This window comes from Entelurus aequoreus, linkage group LG08 (genome assembly GCF_033978785.1).
Source record: "Entelurus aequoreus isolate RoL-2023_Sb linkage group LG08, RoL_Eaeq_v1.1, whole genome shotgun sequence".
Classification (NCBI taxonomy): Eukaryota; Metazoa; Chordata; class Actinopteri; order Syngnathiformes; family Syngnathidae; genus Entelurus; species Entelurus aequoreus.
The window spans coordinates 43,404,333-43,430,883 of record NC_084738.1 but is presented as its reverse complement, the minus strand read 5'-3'; the positions used below and the strand labels follow the sequence as shown (position 1 = coordinate 43,430,883).

At 42.0% G+C, this 26,551-nt stretch overlaps 1 protein-coding gene across 3 annotated transcripts in view; it reads left to right on the top strand.

Annotated features, from left to right (window-relative positions):
- Nucleotides 1-26,551, top strand: part of trps1 (trichorhinophalangeal syndrome I) — a 249,010-nt gene that overhangs the window by 122,030 nt on the left and 100,429 nt on the right. For all 3 annotated transcript variants that reach the window (XM_062056517.1, XM_062056518.1, XM_062056515.1), the window contains exons 5-9: nucleotides 7,765-8,293; nucleotides 11,939-12,153; nucleotides 12,333-12,492; nucleotides 15,630-15,870; nucleotides 23,931-24,648. In XM_062056517.1, the coding sequence (XP_061912501.1) occupies nucleotides 7,765-8,293; nucleotides 11,939-12,153; nucleotides 12,333-12,492; nucleotides 15,630-15,870; nucleotides 23,931-24,648 (1,863 nt within the window). The remainder of the gene's footprint in view (nucleotides 1-7,764; nucleotides 8,294-11,938; nucleotides 12,154-12,332; nucleotides 12,493-15,629; nucleotides 15,871-23,930; nucleotides 24,649-26,551) is intronic.

Genomic DNA, 26,551 nt, shown 5'->3' with positions numbered 1-26,551 from the left:
ACATGATATAATTTTAATTTGTTTCCACATAAAATAAACCTTATTTTCAAGGTGTGGCGGCAATGAAAATGCCGTGGCAGTGCACCACATTCAGTTACTTTAGGGGAAACCCTGTGTGCATGTGTATGTACATTATGTATCTATGTGTGTACAGTTGATATGTATGTATGTATGTACGTACGTATGTATGTACGGATATTTTTGTGTATGTATGTATGATTATACGTCTGTATGTATGTACGTTTGTATGTATAGTTGCATGTGCGTATGTACCCTATGTGCATATGTACAGTATGTATGGACGTTTGTACTGTATGTACAGTATATTTGTCAATGTGGCGCAGTTGGTAGTGCAGCCGTGCCAGCAACTTGAGGGTTCCAGGTTCGATCCCCGCTTCCGCCATCCTAGTCACTGCCGTTGTGTCCTTGGGTAAGACACTTTACCCACCTGCTCCCAGTGCCAGACACTGGTCTAAATCGAGCTTAAAGATGTACGTAGATAATGGTTTTCAGTGTTGCACTATGTAAAGTGCTTTGAGTCACTAGATAAAAGCGCTATATAAATATACTTCACTTTACAACGACTTTTCTTATCTGTTGGTACCTGTTTTTTTTTATTTGGGATGCCCGTAAGTCTAGAAATTTTGAAATCCAACCATGGGGGCATGGCGGAGATATTTATAAAGCAATCTTTCTTTCTTCCAAACTTGCTCTAAATGACATGGTTGGAATTAGAGATTTTAGTGACATATTTTGCCTTAGCAATGTCAGCGGGTATATCCATATGGTATATAGGTTTACCTGAAGAGCTTTGTACTAGTCTGCCATTTTATCCAGTTGTAATCCAAAGATGTAGTCAATAAGTTCCTTTTTTCTCCTCTATCCTCTTGTGGGGCATACTGGCTCGTACATGGATGCTAAAATCCTCCGCTGTTGCCATTTCCAATAATAAGAAACATATAGTTCTAACTTATATCTGTCAGTAGACTAATGGGAGTTCTCTATTGCGGCCATAAAGCCCTCGAAAACACATAAAAAAAAACGGCAATAATACTCCATTTACATCACGTGACCTGAATATTAACTACATATTAGTGATATTGTTGTTCTAAGCGTTAATGTTAAGGAACTTTTTTTTTTTAAAGGAAGTATTTTTAGTGGCGCCGTGGTCACAGAGAGGTTACTCGCTTATGCAGCTACAGTATTGATATACTGAGCCGGTGAGCTGCTGCATCACTTCTGTGTTGGTGAAAGGCAATTCTAAATTATAAATCATGTCTCTCACCTGGACAGTAGAAGTTTGTAGCCATAAACTTAGAAGTTGGTAAGCTTTGACATTCAATGTACACCCGGAGATGGCGAGAAAGACACAAAAAGTCGCTTGTTTATGGCCACTCTATGGATTTTTATTTACTTTTTTCCCTCCGGGCGGATTATGAATAATTCCTCATCGAAATGGGAAGATATGAACATCTCATCAGTCGGCATTTTAGTGAGAGCAGACATTTGATAGTAAGTGATTGTGTTATTATTTTCGTAGCTTGTGTTTTTTGTTTAGCACTTAGCAACCCTGCTATACAAGATGTTTCACTAGCGCTGGATCTGTTTAGCACACAGCTTTCTAAAACGTGTAGCTCATCCTCCGTATATTTAGGCTTCAAAATATAACATTCTGCATCATCATTTGTCCCAAAGTAGTCTTTGATGGCTCTCATGACGAGTGAGTAGTAGTGTTGTTGTTGAAGGTAAAAGCTACCGTTGTGATTCGTCTGTAAAATTATTACGCTGCTGTATTCTTAAAAAGACCAAATTAGGTAAAGATTACATGTTAATATGAATGTGCCTGTTACTACATTACATATATACTTACAGCGTGTATATAAACATTGATGGAGGTTTTTTGAGCGCTTTATAGGCAGAATAGAGAAACCCTCATTGTCTCCATTGTTAGCTGACTTTTGCTAACGTTTATTAATGAGTTAGAATGCATTAAAACATACGTCTTTCATAAGGATTGTGAGTGATAGGCAAAAAAAAAAAAAGCCACTTTCCCCTTTAAGTATTGTGTTGTTATTTTAGTTATTTTATTTTAGTTTTTTTATACATCAGAATGTTGACCGTTCATGTAACATAGCATTTTGTGAATGTTTTGCGCCAAAGTTAATTTATGACATTGATAAATTTTTAACACTATTTACAGAGTTGTCCATTTTCCAATACATATGTGTCCCCCTTTCGTACGCCCTTGCAGGTAGGCAAAGCCAATATTATCTTTCCTTTTTATCTGCAGGTAATCAAGTGATCCATCGATAATTTGTCATAATTTTTGTCATAGTCCAATTAACATAAATGATAATACGGACAAGCGGTAGAACATGGATGGATGGATGGATAATACAAGTAGTGTAAACAAAGCAAGAAAGGTTTGTTGCTGCTTAGCAATAATCTATATTTGCTAAAAGATAGCTAGCATTACACAATGATGTTCAAGGAAACAAACTTAGACACATTTACTGTGGATTATCACGCCATCCTGTATTGTGTGAGTTGGAGTCTTAATATAAGTCCTGGAGTATAATTATTTAATTAATTTCTCAATTATTTTTAAACTTCATAAAAAGTAAGCTGTTTTAACACGCGAAGTCCCAGAGAAGGGTCAATTGACATTTTTACCTAGAAAACACACAAGAGGGTCATTTGACCCCTAGTCCCCCCTGTGGACACTCCTTTTGTTATGAAAATGTGGCTGTTAGTGGCACACGGCAGGGGGCCACTTGAGCCTGTGTGGGGGAGGGGACCTTACAGCTCAAGCTTTAGTTCTGAGGTAGGTTGTGTGTGTTTTTGCAAGGATCAACAGAATGAAGGGATCAACACTCTGACATTTATTGTTAAAAAAAATACAAAACAAAACATATTTACAAAGAATGAAAAAGCAACTGTTTTCCCAGTTTTGGTGTGGAGGGTTGTTGCAGAAGCAATTGTTATTTTTGTGTGCCAAAAATAGTTTAAAAAAAAAAATTTACAAAGAAAAAAGCATATTTACAAAGAATGAAAAACCATGTCCATGTAAACGTGACTGACATACATTTGAGCAGTCACTCACAATCCTGGCACTGCCATTGCTCCTTTCGGCATTTCCCACATGTATAATTTTTCTGTCTACCTAGACAAACTGCCCCTAACAGCCTCATTACCATAACAAAATGAGTGATTAGTGTATTCGGGAAAAGCGTCGGGCCAAATGACCCCTCTCTGGGTCTTCTAGGTAGACAGAAAAATGCTGGGACTTCTAGTGTTAAGCCATTTGTTATGTTATAAATAATACTGACCATCTTTAGACTAAACAAATATGTCACTGTGTAGGTGTGCCGTTTATTTTCCTGCTTTTTTGTCCTTTGCCAATCATACCAATGCTTTTGCATGTAAATAAAACCTCCCACTAGGACAGCTTGTCAAGAGGCAGTCAATAAGATGCTTGAAGATGGTCTATAAAGCAAAATGTAAGCATCATTTGTACCAAAGTGCCATGTTATGTAGACCACAAGGAAGTGTTTTAAATGCAGATTGAACATAATATGTTTTGAAAGGCTTCTTCTTCCTCCTTGGAATGTATGGAATATGATGGGAAATATCTCATTTTAGTTCAGTTTTGCTATTTTACTGGACTTAATTCACTATTTCTATACATGCAATTCCTGCTTGTTGTTCTTGATAATACCGCGACCCCGAAAGGGACAAGGGGTAGAAAATGGATAGATGAATGTTCTTGGTAGTATCCTCTGAAACATATTGAAGTGTATTTCTGTTCAAAAAGAAACAAAATAGGACATAACTATATATTTTTATCTTAAATCTACCCCCTTTGAATAACAGTGGGATGGAAGATTCAGAGTCTTGAGTATACAAACAGTAGAGTTTTGTCTTTAGAGGATTACGATGATCTAATATGCGCGTGTGTGTGTGTTTTTGTGTCAAAAGTCAAGGAGTTTCCTTTCATTTCAAGCAAATAATGACCCTATGTCACGGATTGGACGACGGAAGAAGTCCGAAATAGAAAATCTAGCAGGGTTCCTGACTAAAAGTCGAATGAAAGGAGCTCTATTCTTCTCGTTCCCTCGCTTCTTTCTCTCTCTCTTTCTCTCGGTCGTCCATGTATGGAAAGTTCCATGTTGTCATTTGCTAAGACGGGGATCCTGGTGAGCCAATGAGATTTCAAGGAGAGATCAAGAATAATGCAGTGAGGGGGGGAAAGAGTGGAAAAGTCCAAATATAAAGTTGAGTGAACAAGGCTCCATCCATCATCCATATTGTAATCCAATCCTCTGCCTCTGTAAGCATTTCTATGCTACAGTAATTGTTTGCCTTTTTGATTAGAACGTCAGAACACAAAGTTGTTGTTGTGCTTTTAGAGCCAAAATTCTAATTCACAGCGAGGGCGACCCTTTTTTGGATAAGGGCTTTTTGTCCTGACAAACTATCCACCGCCTGCAGTCCAGATCAGACCGCAGATCTTTACAGAGATAAATCTACTTCGTACAGTAGTAATGTCATTGTAAGCCTGTGCTCCCCCTCCATCTAGCCAGCAGCAGCAGCAGAAGCATGTTCGTAATCACCTACATGTCTACAGGCCAAACTAATAAAAACCAGATGAGCGTCAGGTTTCTTTAGCCTCCTCTAGTGGAATACCACATACTCCCAGCCCTGGGTTATATGTTATGGGTTGGTTAGTTAGAGTTGCAGTGGCATTTAATTGCCTGTGAATACATGCATGCATTCTTGAAGGGGAGGACATTCAGTATGGGCGATCCTCCTTAGCGGGTTGTTTGAAACTAATCAGGCAGTTCACGGTGTGGTTGATTGATGCCAAGAGGTGCAAATGCAATCTCCTCTAAAGCAGTTGTAAAGTCCATGTCCCAGGCTACTTTCACACTGCAGAGAAGGTTTTCAATTCAGGTTTTTGTTTGTCAGATCTGATCTTTTTATGTAGTTGTTCACATTACAAAAAAAAAAAGCGACATCTAATGTGAAGGCAATCTGACCCGCATGCAGACATGACGTCACAAGTGCTGCAGTGTGTACGGAAGTAAACATGTCTCCAATTCTAATAGGTCTCAGTCCTGGCGCATTTGTGGCAATTTCAAGCATTTTGTGGAATCAAAGTCAACATTTTCTGCACTATATCATTGCACGTAAACGCTTAAGAAGGAAGAGGGCAAGCTGTGACATCCGCTAAGAAGAGCGTATGGGCGAGCAGTTGGAACATTGACATGAGTTCACAAACGGAAACTTTGTTACGACTCGGCCGGGGTGTGACGTGACCTTGAGAGATTAGAAAATGACGATAGTTGGATGGAAAAGTTTTATAAAAAAAAGTTGGCTCGCGGGCAGAAAAGTAAAACATTTTTTGGGTTATATCGTGGTGGTGAAGGAGAGATCGGAACCATACATTGAGAGCTAAGCACACACTACAAACTGAGAGCTACAGAGCTAGCAGAGAGAGCTAGCCTCTGCACATCGTGCGTTAGAGGCGGGAGTCACCAGCTCAGGCTAACGTGGCGAGGAGACGTTCTTCGAATACACCAGAACACCTGAGACTACAATGTGGGATTCGCAGCCAATGTGCTGTGTGTATGTCCAAGGAAGCTAAACTGTCAATCATGGATGCCAAAATGCGACAGAAAAGCACTCCGGACACACAGAACTGTTTCACCCAGCAACAAAAGGCCACTCTTAGCAGTCCAGAGATAAGACAATACAGCCGAATCATTGATACAACTGACAGCTGCGATATCCAGATGCAGAAGACCCTGCGAAGCTCCTCAAAAAATATATTTATAACCCTCCACCCATCCATTTTCTACCGCTTGTCCCTTTTAATCCTTTTAACTTAATCTTCACTTCAATAATTTGTAATTAAATATTTTATTTGTGGAAACAAGTTTAACAGTTAAACACTCATGCGTAGGCCATGGATGCAACATTATAAAACATTTCAAAGTGCCCCATGACCCCCCGCCTATCCTCACCCACTCACTTACTCACTCACTCACTCTAGATAGTAAAGTTTAATTGTCTTTTTGGCCGCCCGCCAGAGCTGAAGCCTACCTGGACGAAGCCAATCTGAGGACGCCACGAAACCATCCAGTCCTTGACATTTTTATTTATTTGAGTTTGTTTAGCCTTCTTGAGGTGGCACAAGCTGTGAATGAGTGCTCTTGCTAGCATATATGCTAGCATACAAATAAACATTTTGTCTATCGTCTACTGATCTGCAAAATCTGACAAATCTGATTGAATAACAATTTAAAATCGTAAGTTGAAGACATCACTGGTGCTCACACTAAATATTGACACTTTGGACACAATTTAGACATGATCCTTGTGGGATGCACTATTATGTGTTGGCGGCTATTTTAGCTAGCTCATTGTTTGACTTCAACCATAGTTCCCCAGTCCTAGAAGCACTCATGCAGTTTCAGACCATGACTTTACCACCTTTGTTATACAAATTACTTAAAAAAAGTAATTATACTTACTTTCACAAAAAAGTAATTAAATTAGTAAAGGAATTACTCGCTTATGAAGGTAGTATTTCATTACCAGGTTAAGAAATTATTGCATTAATTTTTTGAAAGACTTTTAAATATGTCAAATAATTTGAGAGGTTTTATGAGATTTTAAAGTCTACCAATTTCCTACCAACATGCCAGGGGTCACTGTTTTCATTATAGCAATCCAAACTCTCGTTGACTAGCTATGTAGCTTCTTGAGTAATTGTAGTAGTAGTAGCAGTAGTTGTTGTAGACCAGAGGTGTCCAAACATTTTCCAGCGAGGGCCACATAGACAAAAATTTAAGGATGCGACGGCCACTTTTATACATTTTGGATATGAAAAATACTCAAACCGAACCAATGTAGGTGAACATATGCTAACATCTGAAAAACCCTTCTACATCTTAGCTTTGTGTTATAGATAACAAAGCAATACAATCATTCATGATTATTTTAATAATGATTTTATTTGCATTTATGTTAACTGTGCTCTAAAGTAAGCTTGTATTTACTAATATTGCTATTATACCGTCAACTGAAACACTTTTGAGGGCTTTAGTACACTCAAACAGATATCATGTCTCACAAGAAATTTGTACACTTTTTCACCATGTCAGGACACACGGAAATCATCAAGGACCTTATACAGTAAGACGCTCAGGTTTTCGGCCATTTTGGTTTTCAGGTCCCATTTTGGGGGGATTTGGTCCCGTTGATTTTTTCATAGTTTTTTGTTCTAATTTGGGACCTGTCTATAGAATGTGTCACGGGCCAATACAAATTGAGCTCCGGGCCGCAAATGGCCCCAGGGCCGCACTTTGGACACCCCTGTTGTAGACAATGACTGAAACAGCATCCAGATTGTTGATATAGATTACAGTGCATAATAATGCGCCACATTTCACTGCCAGTAAAAGTAATGTTGCTGTAGCGTTTGAATTACTAACCTGTTACTGGAAAACAACAGAGCTTGTAACATTGTAACTCACTTGTATTGCCAGCTATTTAGACAATAATAGTTGTGTTGACTAATTTCCAGTGGATAGTAAATGTATACTGCTATACAAGCTGCAATCTGACTATCCTGAGTTATATTCAAGTTTACTTTCTGTTGTATTGTCCCTTGAGAAGATATAATAAACCGGTTTCTGACATCTTGTGTTGTGACTTTCGATAACTAATGAAAACAACTCTCTTTTGTTTCCTCAACAGGTGACGTTGGGCGGCACGCTAATCGGAATCGGCCGCAAGACCTCGGATTGCCAAGGCAACACCAAGTACTTCCGCTGCAAATTCTGCAACTTTACCTACATGGGCAGCAATTCTCTAGAACTGGAGCAACACTTCCTGTCCACGCATCCCAATAAAGTCAAAACCCCGCCAGACACCCCCCTGCTCACTAACGACAACCAGATTAAGGGGAGGAGCCCGATTGTAGAGGGTTCCGAAAGAGTGGCAGTACGAGCAGAAGATGACTCTCTTGTCGGGTATTCTATCCCGATCCGGGCTGATTCGTCGGGTTGGCCGGTGGAGGGCGCACAGGGGGCGTACTACTGGTGCAAGTACTGCAGCTGGAGCTGCGAGTGGACGGGAGGGTCGGCCAAGCTTTTGGAGCACTATGAGCAACGACATAGGGCGAACACGGGGAGCCCCAACGACCTCAATCCTGGAGAAAGAGGAAGGAGAAGGGAAGGAGAGTTATCCAAAAGTCGCAAGGATCTGCTGTCTAGCACCAGCCAAGGTAATCCAGTATGGGTATAGGTTCTTAAAAATATCAGACTGCTCCTGTCAAACAGAGAAGGTCTTTGATTAGCATTTTCCCTGTAGGTTTTTTAAAGGGTAACTTTTTTTGTATTTTTGCCTATTATTCACAATCCTTATATGTAAGACAAGAACACATACGTTTTTCTTTTTTTTTGGATGGTATGTTTTAAGGCTGCAGCTAACTATTATTTTTCTATCGATTAATCTATAGATTATTTTTTCGATTAATCGGTTAATCTATAGATTATTTTTTCGATTAATCTGTAGATTATTTTTCCTTTTACCGATTATTTTTTTATTCAAAATGAAGATGAAAAAATAAATGTAGGCCCGTTTTTTCAAAAGGCATGGCTTTTATTTACAAAAAAAAAGAAGTATGGCCACTCAGTCAACATTGACAACAACATGACTAAATATTCTGTAATAATGTAAACATTTAAAACTTTTAACATTTAACAAAATTAAAAGTAGCTTATTTGCTTTTTAATGTGCAAATATAAAAGTCAACATCCAGTGCAAATCTTAATATTCTGCAATAGTATAAGCATTTCAAAAGTAAAAGTATTGCTTATTTTGCTTTAAAATGTGCAAAAATAAAGATAAACATCCAATACAAAAAAGTGCAAAACGAAATATTCTGTAACAACAGTGTAAACATTTCAACAAAAGTGAAAGTATTGCTTATTTGCTAAAATGTGCAAAAATAAAGATAAACATCCAATACAAAAAAGTGCCAATCTAAATATTCTGGAGCAGTGTAAACATTAAGTATTGCTTTTAAACTGTGCAAAATAAACATCCAGTCCAACACAGTACACAATAACCAATTCTACTCATTCCAGTGAGTGACTAACAGTTGTAATGAAGAAAGGTTAGCATGTCTACGCTCAGAAGGGGTCGATGTGGCTGGAACTGAGAGGTAATTAGCCTTCACCTCAAGCCAGGACTGCGAGTGAGCTGAGCTGCAGTTTATATTTCTAGAAGGTCAACAGGCTCATAGTGATGTTACTAGTAGTTGACTGGGAGGTGTTTATTATCATTTGGGGAGAGTCCGCTGCCTGATGCTCACCTGCTAAACACCTATCTGCTCCACGCTGAAGCGCTGACTACATGCGCTCTGAATACACACTGCTGATTGGCTGATAATGCTTCGTGTGTACCAATCAGATGGTTGTGTGGGTGGGACAATGCTGCGTGCTGAGACAGAGGCAGAGGAGCGAAGCAGCTTGTTAAGACTTTAGCAGCTAAAGTTAGCTTTAGCTTAGAAACTCGTTCGGTACACCCCCGTACCGAACCGAAAGCCCCGTACCGAAACGGTTCAATACAAAACGTACCGTTTCACCCCTAGCAGATACAAATGACACATTCATGTTTTTGTGTAATGATGACAACGTATGCTCGCGCGGACGATTGACTAGTTGATGGTTTTCTTTTCAAATGTTCGTTCATAGCCGTTGTGCTGCTATGATAGGCCGTTTCCGCTCGACACAGTGTGCATACAACAACATTATTAGGCCGTTTATTGAAATACTCCCACACTTTTGACCACTTTTGGCATGCTTTCCCCCCCGCTCGCACCGCTCGCATCGTTTGCTTTGATCGTCTGCTTTGCGCTTCGCCATGACGGTAGTGTGACGTAAATATGCGACGCGTCGACGCACAAAAACGGCGTCGACGTATTTACGTAACCGATGACGTCGACTATGTCGACGCGTCGTTTCAGCCTTAGTATGTTTATATCTTCTCATTTAAATGAAGAATCAGTCATAATCCTCACGAAGTATTAAAAAAAAATGGTGCTGCAAACGAGCATCTGTTCGTGTCTTTCTCGCCATCTGCGGGTCTAAGTTGGATGTCAAAGTTCCAATCCAATCCATTTTATTTATATAGCACATTTAAACAACAAAATGTTTCCAAAGTGCTGCACAACAATATTAAAAACAATTAAAAACAATATAAAATAAATGTGATTAAAAACGATTTTAAAGGGTAAAACCAATTAAAACAGTAAATTAAAAACACAGAGGACAACAGAGTGGACTAACTTCTTGGTTTATGGCCACAACCTTGTACTGTAAGAGGCATGATTTATAATCTAGAATTTACTTTCACCAACTGAGAGGCAATGCAGCAGCTCACCGGCTCAGTATGTCAGTAGCTGCATAAGCCAGTTAGCTCTCTGTTATCACTACGCGGCTAAAAAAAAGTTTGTTTTTGATAGCACTAAAAGTGGGGGGGAAAAAAATGTTTTAGATGCATCGTAATTCAGACATGGACGATTATAAAATCGATTTGTAAACATCGATAATCAATGTGTTTATTGTAAATGAAGTAATGCTGACAGTAATAGTAATATTTGGCTGACAGCAGCAAGCCACCTCACCGAGAGATCCGACCAGCTCCTTTATTTTAGGGCATTTATGTTTCAGTTTTGCACACATTTCCATTAATTTAATAAATGTGATGGAAATTAATTTAACGGTTTCTTATTACAAATGCACTGTTTTTAAAAGTTGCAAGTAATAAACTCTTATTTGGTGAAACGACAAGAAATTTAAAACTGCATCAATAAATAAATGAATAAATAAATATATAAACTAAAGGATCATCAATAATCGTTTTTTTAATCGAATCATAGCTCCCGAATTGTAATCGTCATCGAATCATGAGGTACCCAAAGATTCCCACCTCTAGTCAGCACTTATAATAACAATATCACTAATACTTGGTTAAAAGTGCTGTTTGCAAATTACTCACTAACATTTTTCAAAGCAACAAATATAACAAGAACACCACCAACTAGCTTATGTTACCATTAGTGGTTTAACAGAACACATTTGTTTGACAATTAACTATATTGTTCATAATTACAAAGTTTATGTAATAAAAATAAAATAATCAGTGTTTACGGCTGTCGCGTCAACATGTACGCGCAGGGAGCGCATGCACACATACAAAATCAGTCCAAGAGAAACAACGAACATGCAGTCAAGTTGTAAATATGATAGAAAATACATTTAATGGCCGCTAACGCTAGCTATCCAAATTGATGTTAGCTAACAACACCTAAATCTAATGCATGAGTTACGCACGTACATAATTACGTCATTACTGTATGTACGAGAAGTGGTAAGAGGGCGGGATATACTGTAAAAAATACATTGGAAAATTTGCGCACTCCAGATATCTGAGTAAATGTTGCAAACAGCCACATGTCACAAGATGTCAAGAGATGTAAATTAAGCATTATTGACCTTTTTTGGATGTTCTTTAAAGGGCTTTTTGGAAGCAATAGTGTACTCTCATTATCTGCATTATTAGCCACCTCGTTTATGACTTGGCATGTATTAAAACAAAGAAAAACAAATGTGTTCTTGTCTGACATAGGGATTGTGAATGATAGGAACAATTCCAAAAAAGTGCAGTTGCCCTTTAAAACAGTATAGTATAGTATGTCACATACAAGATCTTTGATTAGCATTCCTGCAGTAGGTTCTAAAACATATCAGAGTGCTCCTGTAATAAAGAATATTTGACCAGCGTAAACGTGTCAATTTAGGACTCAAATACCTTAGGACTAAATTAGCCCTTTGCCTAACAGACGTCTTCTCCTGTTCCCTAGGCGACCCCAACAGCAGCGACACAGAAGCGGTGGTCACCAGCTACAACTGTCAGCTGTGCGACTTCCGCTACTCTATGGCCCACAGCGCCGACGTGATCGTCGTGGCGCCATTGCTGCTGCACTACCAGCACAACCACTCCATCCACCGCTGCTGCATCCAGCACTGCATGTACTGTCCCAGAGGGCTCTGTCAGCCGCAGAAGCACCTAGGCGAGGTAAGACCGGTCAGAATGTTGTGCATGTAACGACGCGAACGGAAGGAGATGTCTGTTCGCCCAAAGAGGAAAATAAATCGTCGTCATCGTTAAGCTAATGATGGACATGCTTTAGTATGTTCTGAAAAGATGAAACTTTGAAGCACTTCCTGCTTTTTGTGACACGTTCTCCCCATTAGGTGTCCCATCCCTTTGCTTGCCGGAAGCCCACCTGTTCCAAATGTTGTGGCAAATTCCCTGCGTCCACGAACCAGCATGACACTGGCGGTTTGACCCCTCCTCAACCCAGAAGTGACCCCAGCGTGACCTTTCACCCCTCTAATCCTGTTGTCTCTCAAGGTAAACAAATAATAATGATGACTTGGGGTGCAGGAGAAAGTGGGAAGGAAAATTACTCTCTTTGACCACTTTGTCACGTTGTCAATATTGGTTCAACTTAACCAATATTGTAATAGCTTTAAAAGTAAAAACAAAGGAAAAGTAAAATAAAACAAAATGTTGTGCAATGACAAAAAAGATCCATCCATCCAGCCACAAAGATCCATTGATTGGAAACAACAGCAGGGTTTCCCACACATTCATTTATTTGTGGCGGCCCGCCACGAAAGAATTATGTCCGCCACAAATAAAAAAAATAAATAGATAAATAAAATAAAATATTTATTTTATTTTTTTTATTTTCTATTTTTTTTGTCCTCTCCAGCTTCTCAGGCAAATCATGTAGTTGATGTAGATGCCCATATCGGCTGTTCAGATTTACTTTACAAAAGAGAAGGGTAGGATACTTCTCTTGTTGCCTTATTTGTATTTGACTTTATTTAATGTATATATATTAGAAAAACAACATGTGTTTATAACAAAGGGTGCAAAGTCTGCAGGCAGTAGGAAACACATGGTTAAGCGTAGGGAGTAAAACTGATGGCAGTCTAAAGTTCAAGATTTTTGGAGCTCTTTGTTCAGTGGATCAGATGTTTGATGAAGCTCTGTGTCTATCTACCACCACTACTGTTTTCTGTTTATTTGTTACTGACTGTGGCAGGACACCTCTGCCTCTGTTTCACTTTATGTTGCTGGTAAATAATATGGTTGTAGTAGTAGGCTAAAGGTAAATTATTTAGTATGCACTAATTAAAGGGGCAGAGCTTTGAGACATTTTAGCTTTTATATTTTATAAGATATATTTTTTGTAAGAACCACAATTAATACATATATTTCAGTGAATAACTTATTGTTCAAATCTGTATATAAATATGTACATAAAGTGTTGTAATTATATTGTAAAATGGATGGATGGAGGTTTAAAACAAAACTGTTATTACTAATTAGTAAGTATACATTTTTTGAGCCTTTTTGGTGAAAATCAAATCATTGTAGTAAATTATGCAAATTAAATAATATGGTTGTAGTAGTAGGCTAAAGTTAAATTATTTAGTATGCACTAATTAAAGGGTCAGAGCTTTGAGACATTTTAGCTTTTATATTTTATAAGATATATTTTTTGTAAGAACCACAATTAATAAATATATTTCAGTGAATAACTTATTGTTCTAATCTGTATATAAATATGTACATAAAGTGTTGTAATTATATTGTAAAATGGATGGATGGACGTTTAAAACAAAACTGTTATTACTAATTAGTAAATATACATTTTTTGAGCCTTTTTAGAGAAAATCAAATCACTGTAGTAAATTATGCAAATCACTCGATGATGTCATGGTGACCACGCCCATAGCCACGCCCATAGCCACCCCCCACCGCCACAGGTATCTTGGCAGTTTATGGGAAACACTGAACAGTATGGAAAATATATGACTGAATAGCAACATTTTAAAGCACATGCAAAGGTAAAGAAAGCTGCTCATGATATTTTAAATCCAGCTACTGCTATCTTGTGACGTTTATTAAACTGCATGTTAATGTTCTTTGCCCGTGTGCTAATTAGAGACCACGGTGAATACTCTTGACCTGATGACTGCAAGAGACTCTGGGTTTATTTGAATTGAGGTTTATTAGAGAAATTAGAGCAGGGATATTTAACAAAATTGTTTTGGGGGCCACATTTCCAGAAAGCTAAGGACCGGGAGGCCGGACTTCTCCCTTCACTATTAACCTGTTTATGTATATTACGGTGAACCATCTACAGTAGACATTTGAGTTTAGTCTATTTATTTTGTCACAGTTCCAGGAGCGTTCTGCTGTTTTTAAAGACCTTCCACAAAATACAGAGTCAAAGATCATCTCTACAACAGCAGTGTGGTGTTTTAAAAAAACTGCTGCAAAAATGTGTGTCTCACATTTGAAGAGTCCAAATTAAGTAAAAGACAGGACCTAAAATGAAACCTTGAGGAACACTGCTAGTATAACTGAAGTCGAACAATTGACTACTGACTGCATCTGAAGTAAACAAGCTACAGCAACACCTTAGTTACATACAGTAGATACTGAAAGTATTCAGACCCCTTAAATGTTTAACTTTGTTTCTTTGCAGCCATGTACTAAAATTCTCATGAATGTACATTCACTCAGCACACCATCTTGACAGAAATTTTGAATTTTTTTGCAAATGAATTAAAAATCTTATAAAAAAAACACAAGTACATAAGTATTCAGACCCTTTGATTAATACTTTGTTGAGGCACCACTCATCACCAGGCCAATACCATCCCTACAGTGAAGCATGGTGGTGGCAGCATCATGCTGTGGGGATAGTTTTCAGTGGCAGGAACTGGGTGACTAGTCAGGATAAAGGGAGAGATAAATGCAGCAATGTACAGAGACATTCTGGATGAAAACCAACATTTCCCATCCAATCTGACGGATCTTGAGAGGTGCTGCAAAGAGGAATGGGCCAAACTGCCCAAATATAGGTGTGCCAAGCTTGTAGCATCGTATTCAAAAAGACTTGAGGTTGTAATTGCCGCCTAAGGTGCATCAACAAAGTATTGAGCAAAGCGTCTGAGATTTTTGAATTTTTTATCATCAAAAATATTGCAATATTTCTTTTTTTCTGTCAAGATGGGGTGCTGAGTGTGCATTAATGAGAAATTAAATTAATTTAGGATTTTAGCAAATAGCTGCAATGAAACAAAGAGTGAACAATTTAAGGGGGTTTAAATACTTTCCGTACCCACTGTAAATCACATTATGGAAATAAATTGTAGCTGACAATAAGGAAACGACTTAAAGGGGTGCCTTGAGGAACACCTACAAATCATGAGGTTGGACCCCAAGGTTAAAATGTCAATGCAAAGGTGTGCCAATGTGTTTACAGTGGTCCACGTTTCTCTATACAACAGAAACTCTCTAGTGGTTTTCGTAATTAGCTGTAAAAATGTTTGTCTCTGAAGTTTTAAACCGAACCTGGGGGCCAGTATGTTGTCATGCCTGGTCAGCCAGTTGAATTGACCTGCTTTAAAGTATGTTAGTTTTGTTTTTCTTCTCGTCTCACGTATGTGTGTGTCCACCACCCTTAGGCGTCACCCATCTGTGCGACCAGTGCGCCTTCGCCACCGGCGACATCGACGTGCTGCTCCAGCACTACGACAGCTGTCACAGCCTGATTAACTTAAAGGGGGCACCGCCACACGTCAAGGCGGAGGAGGAGGCTGGGCTGGACGGCAAGGACGAGGGCCGTGGTGGTGGCGAGAGGGAATACTCATGCACAAAGTGCCACTTCATCACGGAGGTGGAGGAGGAGATTTTCAGACACTACAGGTAAGCAGGGATCAGTGTTTATGGCGTCATATAGGACGCGAGCGAATACATCCAGGAGGCATACTGTCATTGTTAAAGTTGATCTAGTAGTCTAGTAAATACACTGTGATGAGCATTTTATTACATCAAGGGACAATACTGTAAATGAAAGTGGATTTGGACAAATTTTAGTGTAGTCAGTGTCCAGATTGTATAGCCGTGTACATTTGACCCAATACGTAAAGATTATTGTCAAAATATCTGGCAAGAAAAGTAAGTATTGTGTTAAAGGCCTACTGAAACCCACTACTACCGACCACGCAGTCTGATAGTTTATATATCAATGATGAAATCTTATCATTGCAACACATGCCAATACGGCCGGGTTAACTTATAAAGTGCAATTTTAAATTTCCCGCCACACTTCCGGTTGAAAACGTCTAGATATGATGACGTATGCGCGTGACGTCAACGGTTGATACGGAAGTATTCGGACCCATTGAATCCAATACAAAAAAGCTCGGTTTTCATCCCAAAATTCCACAGTATTCTGGACATCTGTGTTGGTGAATCATTTGCAATTTGTTTAATGAACAATGGAGACTGCGAAGAAGAAAGCTGTAGGTGCGATCGGTGTATTAGCGGCGGACTACAGCAACACAACCAGGAGCACTTTGAGGATAGCAGACGCGCTAGCCGAAATACCTCACCTTGACTTCCTCCGTCTCCGGGCCGCCAACCGCATCGGTGATCGGGTGAAGTCCCTCGTCGTACCGTTAATCGCTGGAACGCAGGTGAGCACGGGTCGTAATGAGCACATGAGAGCTGGCGTAGGTGCAGAGCTAATGTTTTTAGCATAGCTCTGTCGAGGTTCCGTAGCTAAGTTAGCTTCAATGGCGTCGTTAGCAACAGCATTGTTAAGCTTCGCCAAGCTGGAAAGCATTAACCGTTTATTTACATGTCCAGAGTTTGGTAGTATTGTTGATCTTCTGTCTATCCTTCCAGTCAGGGACTTATTTGTTTTGTTTCTATATGCAGTAAAGCCCGATGCTATCACGTTAGCTCAGTAGCTAAAGAGCTTCACCGATGTATTGTCGTGGAGATAAAAGTCACCGTGAATGTCCATTTCGCGTTCTCGACTCTCATTTTCAAGAGGATATATAGCAGAGGTGGGACCAAGTCATTGCTTTGCAAGTCACAAGTAAGTCTCAAGTCTTTGCCCTCAAGTCTCGAGTCAAGTCCCGAGTCAAGACAGGCAAGTCCCGAGTCAAGTCCAAAGTCAAGACTGGAAAGTCTCAAGTCGAGTCCCAAGTCCTGCATTTTGAGTTTCGAGTCCTTTCAAGTCCCTTTAACCACAGACTAATATTTTTACACAGATTGTGTATGCTTTTAAAACGCTGTATTTATTTATTAAAACAAGTGCATTTGAAATTGCAAGAAAAAAAATTGTGCTGACATTGCAATTCATAATAGCACTATTAACAGTAATTTTAATAGTTTAAACAATTTTAAACATTTAACTCATTCCTTTACAGAATAAACACATTTGCAAAAACAAACATTAACATACTATTGGTTGTATTTTATGAAAATAATATTACCACAGAGTTGAGAAGGAGCAAAGATATTCAATATTTGTATGTGAAAATCACAAATAAATCTTCTGGGGGAGGATGACGCCCCTACAGGGGTTTGGTTTACAAACTTTCAGCCCCACCTAAAACAAAATTCACCAGCCGCCACTGATTATGATGCACTCTCATTTTAGGCAAAATATAAGACAATACTTTCTTAACAGTATAATTGTAACCAGGAATAAGTCTTCAAGTAACAATATTCAAATACTAACATTGTTGGGTAAAACAGCATTTGGTTTTATTCTGAATGTAGTGAAACAAATTGGTGGTTTTAGCTGATATAAAGACTTTCAGGTGTTTATATATGTTTAAGTATTTGGCAGACGCTTTTATCCAAAGCGACATACATAAAAAATACATACGTAACAATCACTGTAAACATTATCATTTAAGGGAAGAATGTAATACAAAATATCAATACAAAGTGTCAAGACAGAATAAACTCTCTGCTGCTGCAGCAACAGAGATACAGTCTATAGGTCCCTAGGATATATAGATATCTAATGTATTCATACATTGTTTATGTAGGATATACGCATGTATATATAACCTAATCATATTGTTTCTTCAATTTAAAAATAGCTTACCGTTTTTTCCCCCTTCTCTGGGATTATATTCCCAGTTTTGATCTCGGACGTCTGGTCACTTATAGCGTATAAGAATATTATATTACTGTTAAGCAAACTATGAATAATAAAACTTGCCAAAACACGTGTCCGTTATCATAGCTACACGTATGACAAAAAACTGCGTGAAAATCAGTGGTATTCAGTGAGGTAAAATGAATTAAATGCGCTGACAGTTCATTGCTCCTGACAAATGAATTGCACTGAGTGGAGCGGATCACCACTCCAAGATGGCGGCCCCGCGTCTCGTCTGCGCCAGTAGGCAGTAGCGCTCGATGCTGCGTACCCTTAAAACATGTCTATGGTTATAACGTTAGCAGTGAGTTTACAGCCTCACTGATTTAACTACACAGCAAATAAAAGTCATGTTACTTAGCCAATAAACGTTATCTTACATTCAAAAGTACCCTTCTTTGGGCAACTTCAAATGTCGAACGAAGTTGGAAGTTGTTGCGTCTCCGTCTGTAATATTCGAACTGCGTGATTTGCATACGCAATTCGTTTTTTGTTGACCAAGTTGTAGTTTTTATACCCGAACGAAACCAACTTTGGCATAATTGTTTCTCTCTGCCGCATTGTTTGACAACTCTTGTTCGGTGGTTGTCCTGCAATTTGATTGGATGAATGCTGTGTGATGAAAACAACGTATGACTAATTTGATTGGATGTTGTACTGACAGCACACCAGCTGACAGGCAGCACACACGCTGATAGACAGACAGACACGTACAAAATGAAAGATACGGAGCGCTCCCAAATAACTTTTTAAGCTTTGGGTTTTGGGGAAAGTAGCAAGTCATGTCAAGTCAAAAGGCTCAAGTCCAAGTGAAGTCACAAGTCATTGATGTTAAAGTCTAAGTCGAGTTGCAAGTCTCTTTACATTTTGTCAAGTCGAGTCTAAAGTCATCAAATTCATGACTCGAGTCTGACTCGAGTCCAAGTCATGTGACTCGAGTCCACACCTCTGATATATAGTATCCGAGGTGGTTTAAAATACAAATCCGTGATCCAAAATAGAAAAAGGAGAGTGTGTGGAATCCAATGAACCCTTGTACCTAAGTTACAGTCAGAGCGAACAAAGATATGTTCTGCACTGCACGCTAGTCCTTCACTTTCACGTTCCTCATCCACGAATCTTTCATCCTCGCTCAAATGAATGGGGTAATCGTCGCTTTCTCGGTCCGAATCTCTCTCGCTGCTGGTGTAAACAATAGGAAAATATGAGCAGTCCTTCCTCCGGTGTCGTCACGCTACTTCGGTAGGGGCAAGGCTTTTTTTTATCAGAGACCAAAAGTTGCGAACTTTATCGCCGTTGTTCTATACTAAATCCTTTCAGCAAAAATATGGCAATATCGCGAAATGATCAAGTATGACACATAGAATGGATCTGCTATCCCCGTTTTTAAATAAAAAAAATTCATTTCAGTAGGCCTTTAAGCATGGTGGTACAAGTATGGTCTGGGGACTGCATGAGTGCTGTTGGTACGGGGAAACTACGGTTAAGGACAAACAATGAACTAAGAATAATGGGGCCATGTGACATTTTTCCAACATGATAATGAACACAAACACACCTCCAAGATGATCTAGTGCCTTGCTCAGGATGGAGCGGCCAATTATGTCTCTTCCACACCTAAACCTGGTTGAGCAGCTCCGGTGCATAGGAAGGAAGTAAGCAAATAACGCAAGTAAGGGAAGAATGTAAGTAAGAAAGGAGCAGAAGTAAGGAAGGAAGGAGTGCAAGCAAAGAAGGAAGGAAGGAGCACAAGGAAGAAATGAAAAAAAACAGCCAAGGAAGGAAGAAAGTAGCGCAAGAAAGGGAGGTAGGAGTGCGAGGAAGGGTCTCAAGGAAGGAAGAAAGGAAAGAAGGATGGATGGAGCAAAAGTAAGGAAGGAAATGAGCAGAAGGAAGGACTAAGGAAGCACAAAAAGAAAGGAAAGAAAGAGCACAAGGAAGGACGGAGCTCATAGAAGGAAGGAAGGAAAGAAGAAGCGGCAGGAAGGAAGGAACACAATGGAAAGAAGAAAGAAGGAGAGCAGGGACGGAAGGAAGGAGAGCCCGGCCGGGCACAGCCCGAAGAGGCAACGTGGGTCCCCCCTCCAATGGGCTCACCACCCATAGCAGGGGTCATAGAGGTCGGGTGCGATGTGAGCTGGGCGGCAGCCGAAGGCAGGGCACTTGGCGGTCCGATCCTCGGCTACAGAAGCTAGCTCTTGGGACGTGGAACGTCACCTCGCTGGGGGGGAAGGAGCCTGAGCTAGTGCGCGAGGTGGAGAAGTTCCGACTAGACATAGTCGGACTCACTTCGACGCACAGCAAGGGCTCTGGAACCAGTTCTCTCGAGAGGGGCTGGACTCTCTTCTACTCTGGCGTTGCCGGCAGTGAGAGGCGACGGGCTGGGGTGGCAATTCTTGTTGTCCCCCGGCTCAGAGCCTGCATGTTGGAGTTCAACCCGGTGGACGAGAGGGTAGCTTCCCTCCGCCTTCGGGTGGGGGAACGGGTCCTGACTGTGGTTTGCGCTTACGCGCCAAACCGCAGCTCAGAGTACCCACCCTTTTTGGATTCACTCGAGGGAGTACTTGAGAGTGCTCCCCCGGGTGATTCCCTCGTTCTACTGGGGGACTTCAACACTCATGTTGGCAGCGACAGTGAAACCTGGAGAGGCGTGATTGGGAAGAATGGCTGCCCGGATCTGAACCCGAGCGGTGTTTTGTTATTGGACTTTTGTGCCCGTCACAGATTGTCCATAACGAACACCATGTTCAAACATAAGGGTGTCCATATGTGCACTTGGCACCAGGACACCCTAGGCCGCAGTTCCATGATCGACTTTGTAGTTGTGTCGTCGGATTTGCGGCCTCATGTTTTGGACACTCGGGTGAAGAGAGGGGCGGAGCTTTCTACCGATCACCACCTGGTGGTGAGTTGGCTGCGATGGTGGGGGAGGTTGCCGGACAGACCTGGCAGGCCCAAACACATTGTGAGGGTTTGCTGGGAACGTCTGGCAGAGTCTCCTGTCAGGGAGAGTTTCAATTCCCACCTCCGGAAGAACTTTGAACATGTCACGAGGGAGGTGCTGGACATTGAGTCCGAATGGACCATGTTCCGCACCTCTATTGTTGAGGCGGCTGATTGGAGCTGTGGCCGCAAGGTAGTTGGTGCCTGTCGTGGCGGTAATCCTAGAACCCGTTGGTGGACACCGGCGGTGAGGGAAGGAGTCCTATCGGGTTCTTTTGGCTCATAGGACTCCTGAGGCAGCGGACAGGTACCGACAGGCCAAGCGGTGTGCGGCTTCGGCGGTCGCGGAGGCAAAAACTCGGACATGGGAGGAGTTCGGGGAAGCCATGGAAAACGACTTCCGGACGGCTTCGAAGCGATTCTGGACCACCATCCGCCGCCTCAGGAAGGGGAAGCAGTGCACTATCAACACCGTGTACGGTGAGGATGGTGTTCTGCTGACCTCGACTGCGGATGTTGTGGATCGGTGGAGGGAATACTCCGAAGACCTCCTCAATCCCACCAACACGTCTTCCTATGAGGAAGCAGTGCCTGGGGAATCTGTGGTGGGCTCTCCTATTTCTGGGGCTGAGGTTGCTGAGGTAGTTAAAAAGCTCCTCGGTGGCAAGGCCCCGGGGGTGGATGAGATCCGCCCGGAGTTCCTTAAGGCTCTGGATGCTGTGGGGCTGTCTTGGTTGACAAGACTCTGCAGCATCGCGTGGACATCCGGGGCGGTACCTCTGGATTGGCAGACCGGGGTGGTGGTTCCTCTCTTTAAAAAGGGGAACCGGAGGGTGTGTTCTAACTATCGTGGGATCACACTCCTCAGCCTTCCCGGTAAGGTCTATTCAGGTGTGCTAGAGAGGAGGCTACGCCGGATAGTCGAACCTCGGATTCAGGAGGAACAGTGTGGTTTTCGTCCTGGTCGTGAAACTGTGGACCAGCTCTATACTCTCGGCAGGGTCCTTGAGGGAGCATGGGGAGTTTGCCCAACCAGTCTACATGTGTTTTGTGGACTTGGAGAAGGCATTCGACCGTGTCCCTCGGGAAGTCCTGTGGGGAGTGCTCAGAGAGTATGGGGTATCGGACTGTCTGATTGTGGCGGTCCGCTCCCTGTATGATCAGTGCCAGAGTTTGGTCCGCATTGCCGGCAGTAAGTCGGACACGTTTCCAGTGAGGGTTGGACTCCGCCAAGGCTGCCCTTTGTCACCGATTCTGTTCATAACTTTTATGGACAGAATTTCTAGGCGCAGTCAAGGCGTTGAGGGGATCTGGTTTGGTGGCTGCAGGATTAGGTCTCTGCTTTTTGCAGATGATGTGGTCCTGATGGCTTCATCTGGCCAGGATCTTCAGCTCTCGCTGGATCGGTTCGCAGCTGAGTGTGAAGCGACTGGGATGAGAATCAGCACCTCCAAGTCCGAATCCATGGTTCTCGCCCGGAAAAGGGTGGAGTGCCATCTCCGGGTTGCGGAAGAGACCCTGCCCCAAGTGGAGGAGTTCAAGTACCTCGGACTCTTGTTCACGAGTGAGGGAAGAGTGGATCGTGAGATCGACAGGCGGATCGGTGCGGCGTCTTCAGTAATGCGGACGCTGTATCGATCCGTTGTGGTGAAGAAGGAGCTGAGCCGGAAGGCAAAGCTATCAATTTACCGGTCGATCTACGTTCCCATCCTCACCTATGGTCATGAGCTTTGGGTTATGACCGAAAGGACAAGATCACGGGTACAAGCGACTGAAATGAGTTTCCTTCGCCGGGTGGCGGGGCTCTCCCTTTGAGATAGGGTGTGAAGCTCTGCCATCCGGGGGGAGCTCAAAGTAAAGCCGCTGCTCCTCCACATCGAGAGGAGCCAGATGAGGTGGTTCGGGCATCTGGTCAGGATGCCACCCGAACGCCTCCCTAGAGAGGTGTTTAGGGCACGTCCGACCGGTAGGAGGCCACGGGGAAGACCCAGGACACGTTGGGAAGACTATGTCTCCCGGCTGGCCTGGGAACGCCTCGGGATCCCCCGGGAGGAGCTGGACGAAGTGGCTGGGGAGAGGGAAGTCTGGGCTTCCCTGCTTAAGCTGCTGCCCCCGCGACCCGACCTCGGATAAGCGGAAGAAGATGGATGGATGGATGGATGGTAAAAAAAGGAGGGAGAGCAAAGAATCGATGGTATGAGTGTGAGAAAACAAGGAAGAAGTGCGAAGAAGGAAGTAAAGATCGAAGAAAGAAACACAAGAAATGCAGGAAGGATAGAGCGCAAGCCAGCAAGCAAGAAGGGCAAGAACGGAAAGAGCGTAACAAAGGAAGGAAGGAGTTCAAGGAAGGAAGGAATGCAAAGAGAGCAAGGAAGGAGCCTAGGGAAGGAAGGAAGGAAAGAGTACAAAGGAAGGAAAGAATGCAAAGAAGGAAGGAAAGAGGGCAACAAAAGAAGGAAGTAACGTAAAGAAGGAAAGAGAAGTTAAATCACCTCCACCAGCTCCAGCAATGATGTCATCAAGGAGAAGTAAAAGAGTATTACATGAACAACAGTTATTCTCAAATAATGCCCAAGAAGATTAAGGCAGTGCTAAATAACAATATTCATATTCAATATCACACTAAATATTCACACCAAGTACATCATTTGGACATGTTCCCTTTGAGCTGTACTTACTTGGTCTTCCAGATATGTACACAACCATTGTTGTGTTGCACTGCTATATACGCTGAACACTGACTCTTTTAATGCATATGCATGTTTACTCTATATATTATGAGTTTTAATAACATACACTGTCATAATCATTCAATGTTTATGACCAGACTGAAGTTGTCTTCTTCATTGTCTCTTCTCAGGCGTGTCCACTCGTGTTGCCGCTGCCGACACTGCGACTTCACGGCCCCCGATTCGTCTGCTCTCCTCGACCATTTCAACACGGCCCACTGTCACGAAACTCCGCCACCGCTGAGCTCGTTGGCGACGCCGACCCTGACTCTCTCTGCAAACGGCTGCTCGGCACCCTCTACCTTAGCCATCAAGGAGGAGAGCAAGGGTGATCTTCGCCTGCTTTATTCCCTGGCGCCGCCCGAGGGACGCCTGGCTGAGGGTGGCCGGGAGGAGATGATAAAAAGTGAGGGCGGCGAAGAGAAAGCGAGAGAGCGGGAGAAAGGCTGGGTGCTCGGGGAGACGAGAGGCGGCGAGCAGGCCCATGGTCTCCTCTGGGTGCCAAAGGAGCGAATGGGACCTGAAAGAGGGACGGGAGGCGGGAGCCCCTCGATTTTCCACTCGCCGCTGTCAGTATCGTTTATTTCTGCCAACCACGAATCCTCGGAGCATAAACGAGGTGTGGCCTCGCCAAGCATGGTCTACCTGGGAGATACCAAGTCCTTTTTGGGAGACGCCAAGCTCTACGGAGGAGGGAGGCGGCCTGGAGGCGGAGCCACCACCACCGCTATCGGAGGGGAGAAATTGAGCCAGATACCCCCTCAGCAGCAATATGCAGGAGGAGGCAGTGGAAGTGTGGGAGGACAGGAAGTGAAAGCTGCTAAAGAAGAGTCCCAGTCGCTGTTACGGGTAAACACTTCACCTTTACACCTATTTTATACATATTTTCTTATCTATCAAATATGGGTTTTTCACCTACAACCGGGTCAACAGGCTCTCTAATGGGACAGACAGCCTTATTGACGGGACTTTTGTTCCCATGGCGACAACCCGTCAAGTCCAGTTTGCCTCACTGGCCCCTCTGTCCATTACAAGTGATGTTATAGGCTGGCGGGTAGCCGATTGGGGTTTACCGCCAGTCGCGCCGCTTATTGTCTATGATCGCATGGGCCCCAAATGTAGTGTGTGTGGGCGGATGTCGAGTCAAAGCATGGGCTGAGTGGTGTGACAGTGGAACGCATGATGACTGAATGTGTGAGCTTATATCTTGGACTGACTGGCTAATTATGCATCGTGTCTGTCTGTGTGCGTGTGTGTGTGTGTGTGTGTGTGTGTGTGTGTGTGTGTGTGTGTGTGTGTGTGTGTGTGTGTGTGTGTGTGTGTGTGTGTTGGCAGCAACTTGGCAGACAGGCAGGGTGTGTCTGCAAGAGGTTTACTCATTTTCTTGGGTGGGGCAGTGAGAAAGAGAACATTTAGATGAGAAGAAAAGAAGGGGAGTACTTCAAATGAATTAACCCTTTAGGGGTGTTTATGTTACACAGTTGATCCCTTTATAAGCTCTGAGCTACACTATTGTACTGATGTGTTATAAGAAAACAGGACAAATTTGCTATACATAGGAAGAGAACCCTGTTACTAATGAAGTTCGTTTTATTCGATAGACTGAGGGCAGCAAAAAAGAGTCTATACATGTTGATGCATCACAATCAACCATTTTATTTGAATTATTATGTAGGAAAATACTGAACTGGCATACTAATGAACGACGGCGATCGATACAAATGGTGGGTTGTTAAATAGGCACATGTTATTAAAGACGAGACTGACGGCAGCAAAGTAGAGATGATGGAGTGTAATAATATTGTGCATCAGGAAGAATATTGTAATATAGCAGCATCAAAAGATGAGAATCTTTCTGAACAAGACATGCCTACAAACAATGGGTGGAAACCTAACATATGTTATTCAAGAAGAGACTGAGGGCACCAAAGAGGAGACAGTGGAGTATTGTATGTAATATTGCATTTTCAGCATTAAGAGATAGAGATCTGTCTGTACAAGACACAGTAACAAACAGTGGGTGAAAACGGTTGTGGCTTAGTTAGGAAATACATTTTTTCAAAAGGGCATCATTTCAAAAAGACGCACACAAACACAAAATGGCAACATCGGAAGAAGTGAAGTGAATTATATTTATGTAGTGCTTTTTTTTCTTTAGAGTGTCAAAGCGCTTTACATAGTGAAATCCCTTTTTCACATATTTACCGTAAGCTACATTTACATCAGTGTGGGTGGATGACGGAAGCGGGAATTGAAACTGGAACCCTCAAGTTGCTGGCACGGCTGCTCTACTAACTGAGTATTAGAACCATGTTACTAATAAGGAGAGACATGAAGGCAGTAATGAGGAATCTTTGCATTGACACACTAACAAACGACAGCAATGGAAGAAATCGGTTGGTTCTTAAATAAGCACATTTTATTCAAGAAGAGACTGAGGGCAGCAAAATGGAGATAGTGTAGTGTAGTAATAATGGACACCGGGAAGAGATAAACATGTCATTCAGAAAAAGACAAGCTAACAAATAACGGATTAAAAGGGCTGTTGGTCTCAGGAGCTTTATTATTCAAGGGGTAGACAGGGCAGACAAGTGGAGAGGAGACTATGGAGCATGATAATAAGTGTTTAAATCAAAGCAAAATGTTCTAGCAGAACAGTTGTTGGTAAGGAGATGCATTGTATTTAAGCCGGGATTGGGGGTAAAGAACAGTCAAGTGGAGACTCTGAAGTAAAATTATAATACGCTTACTG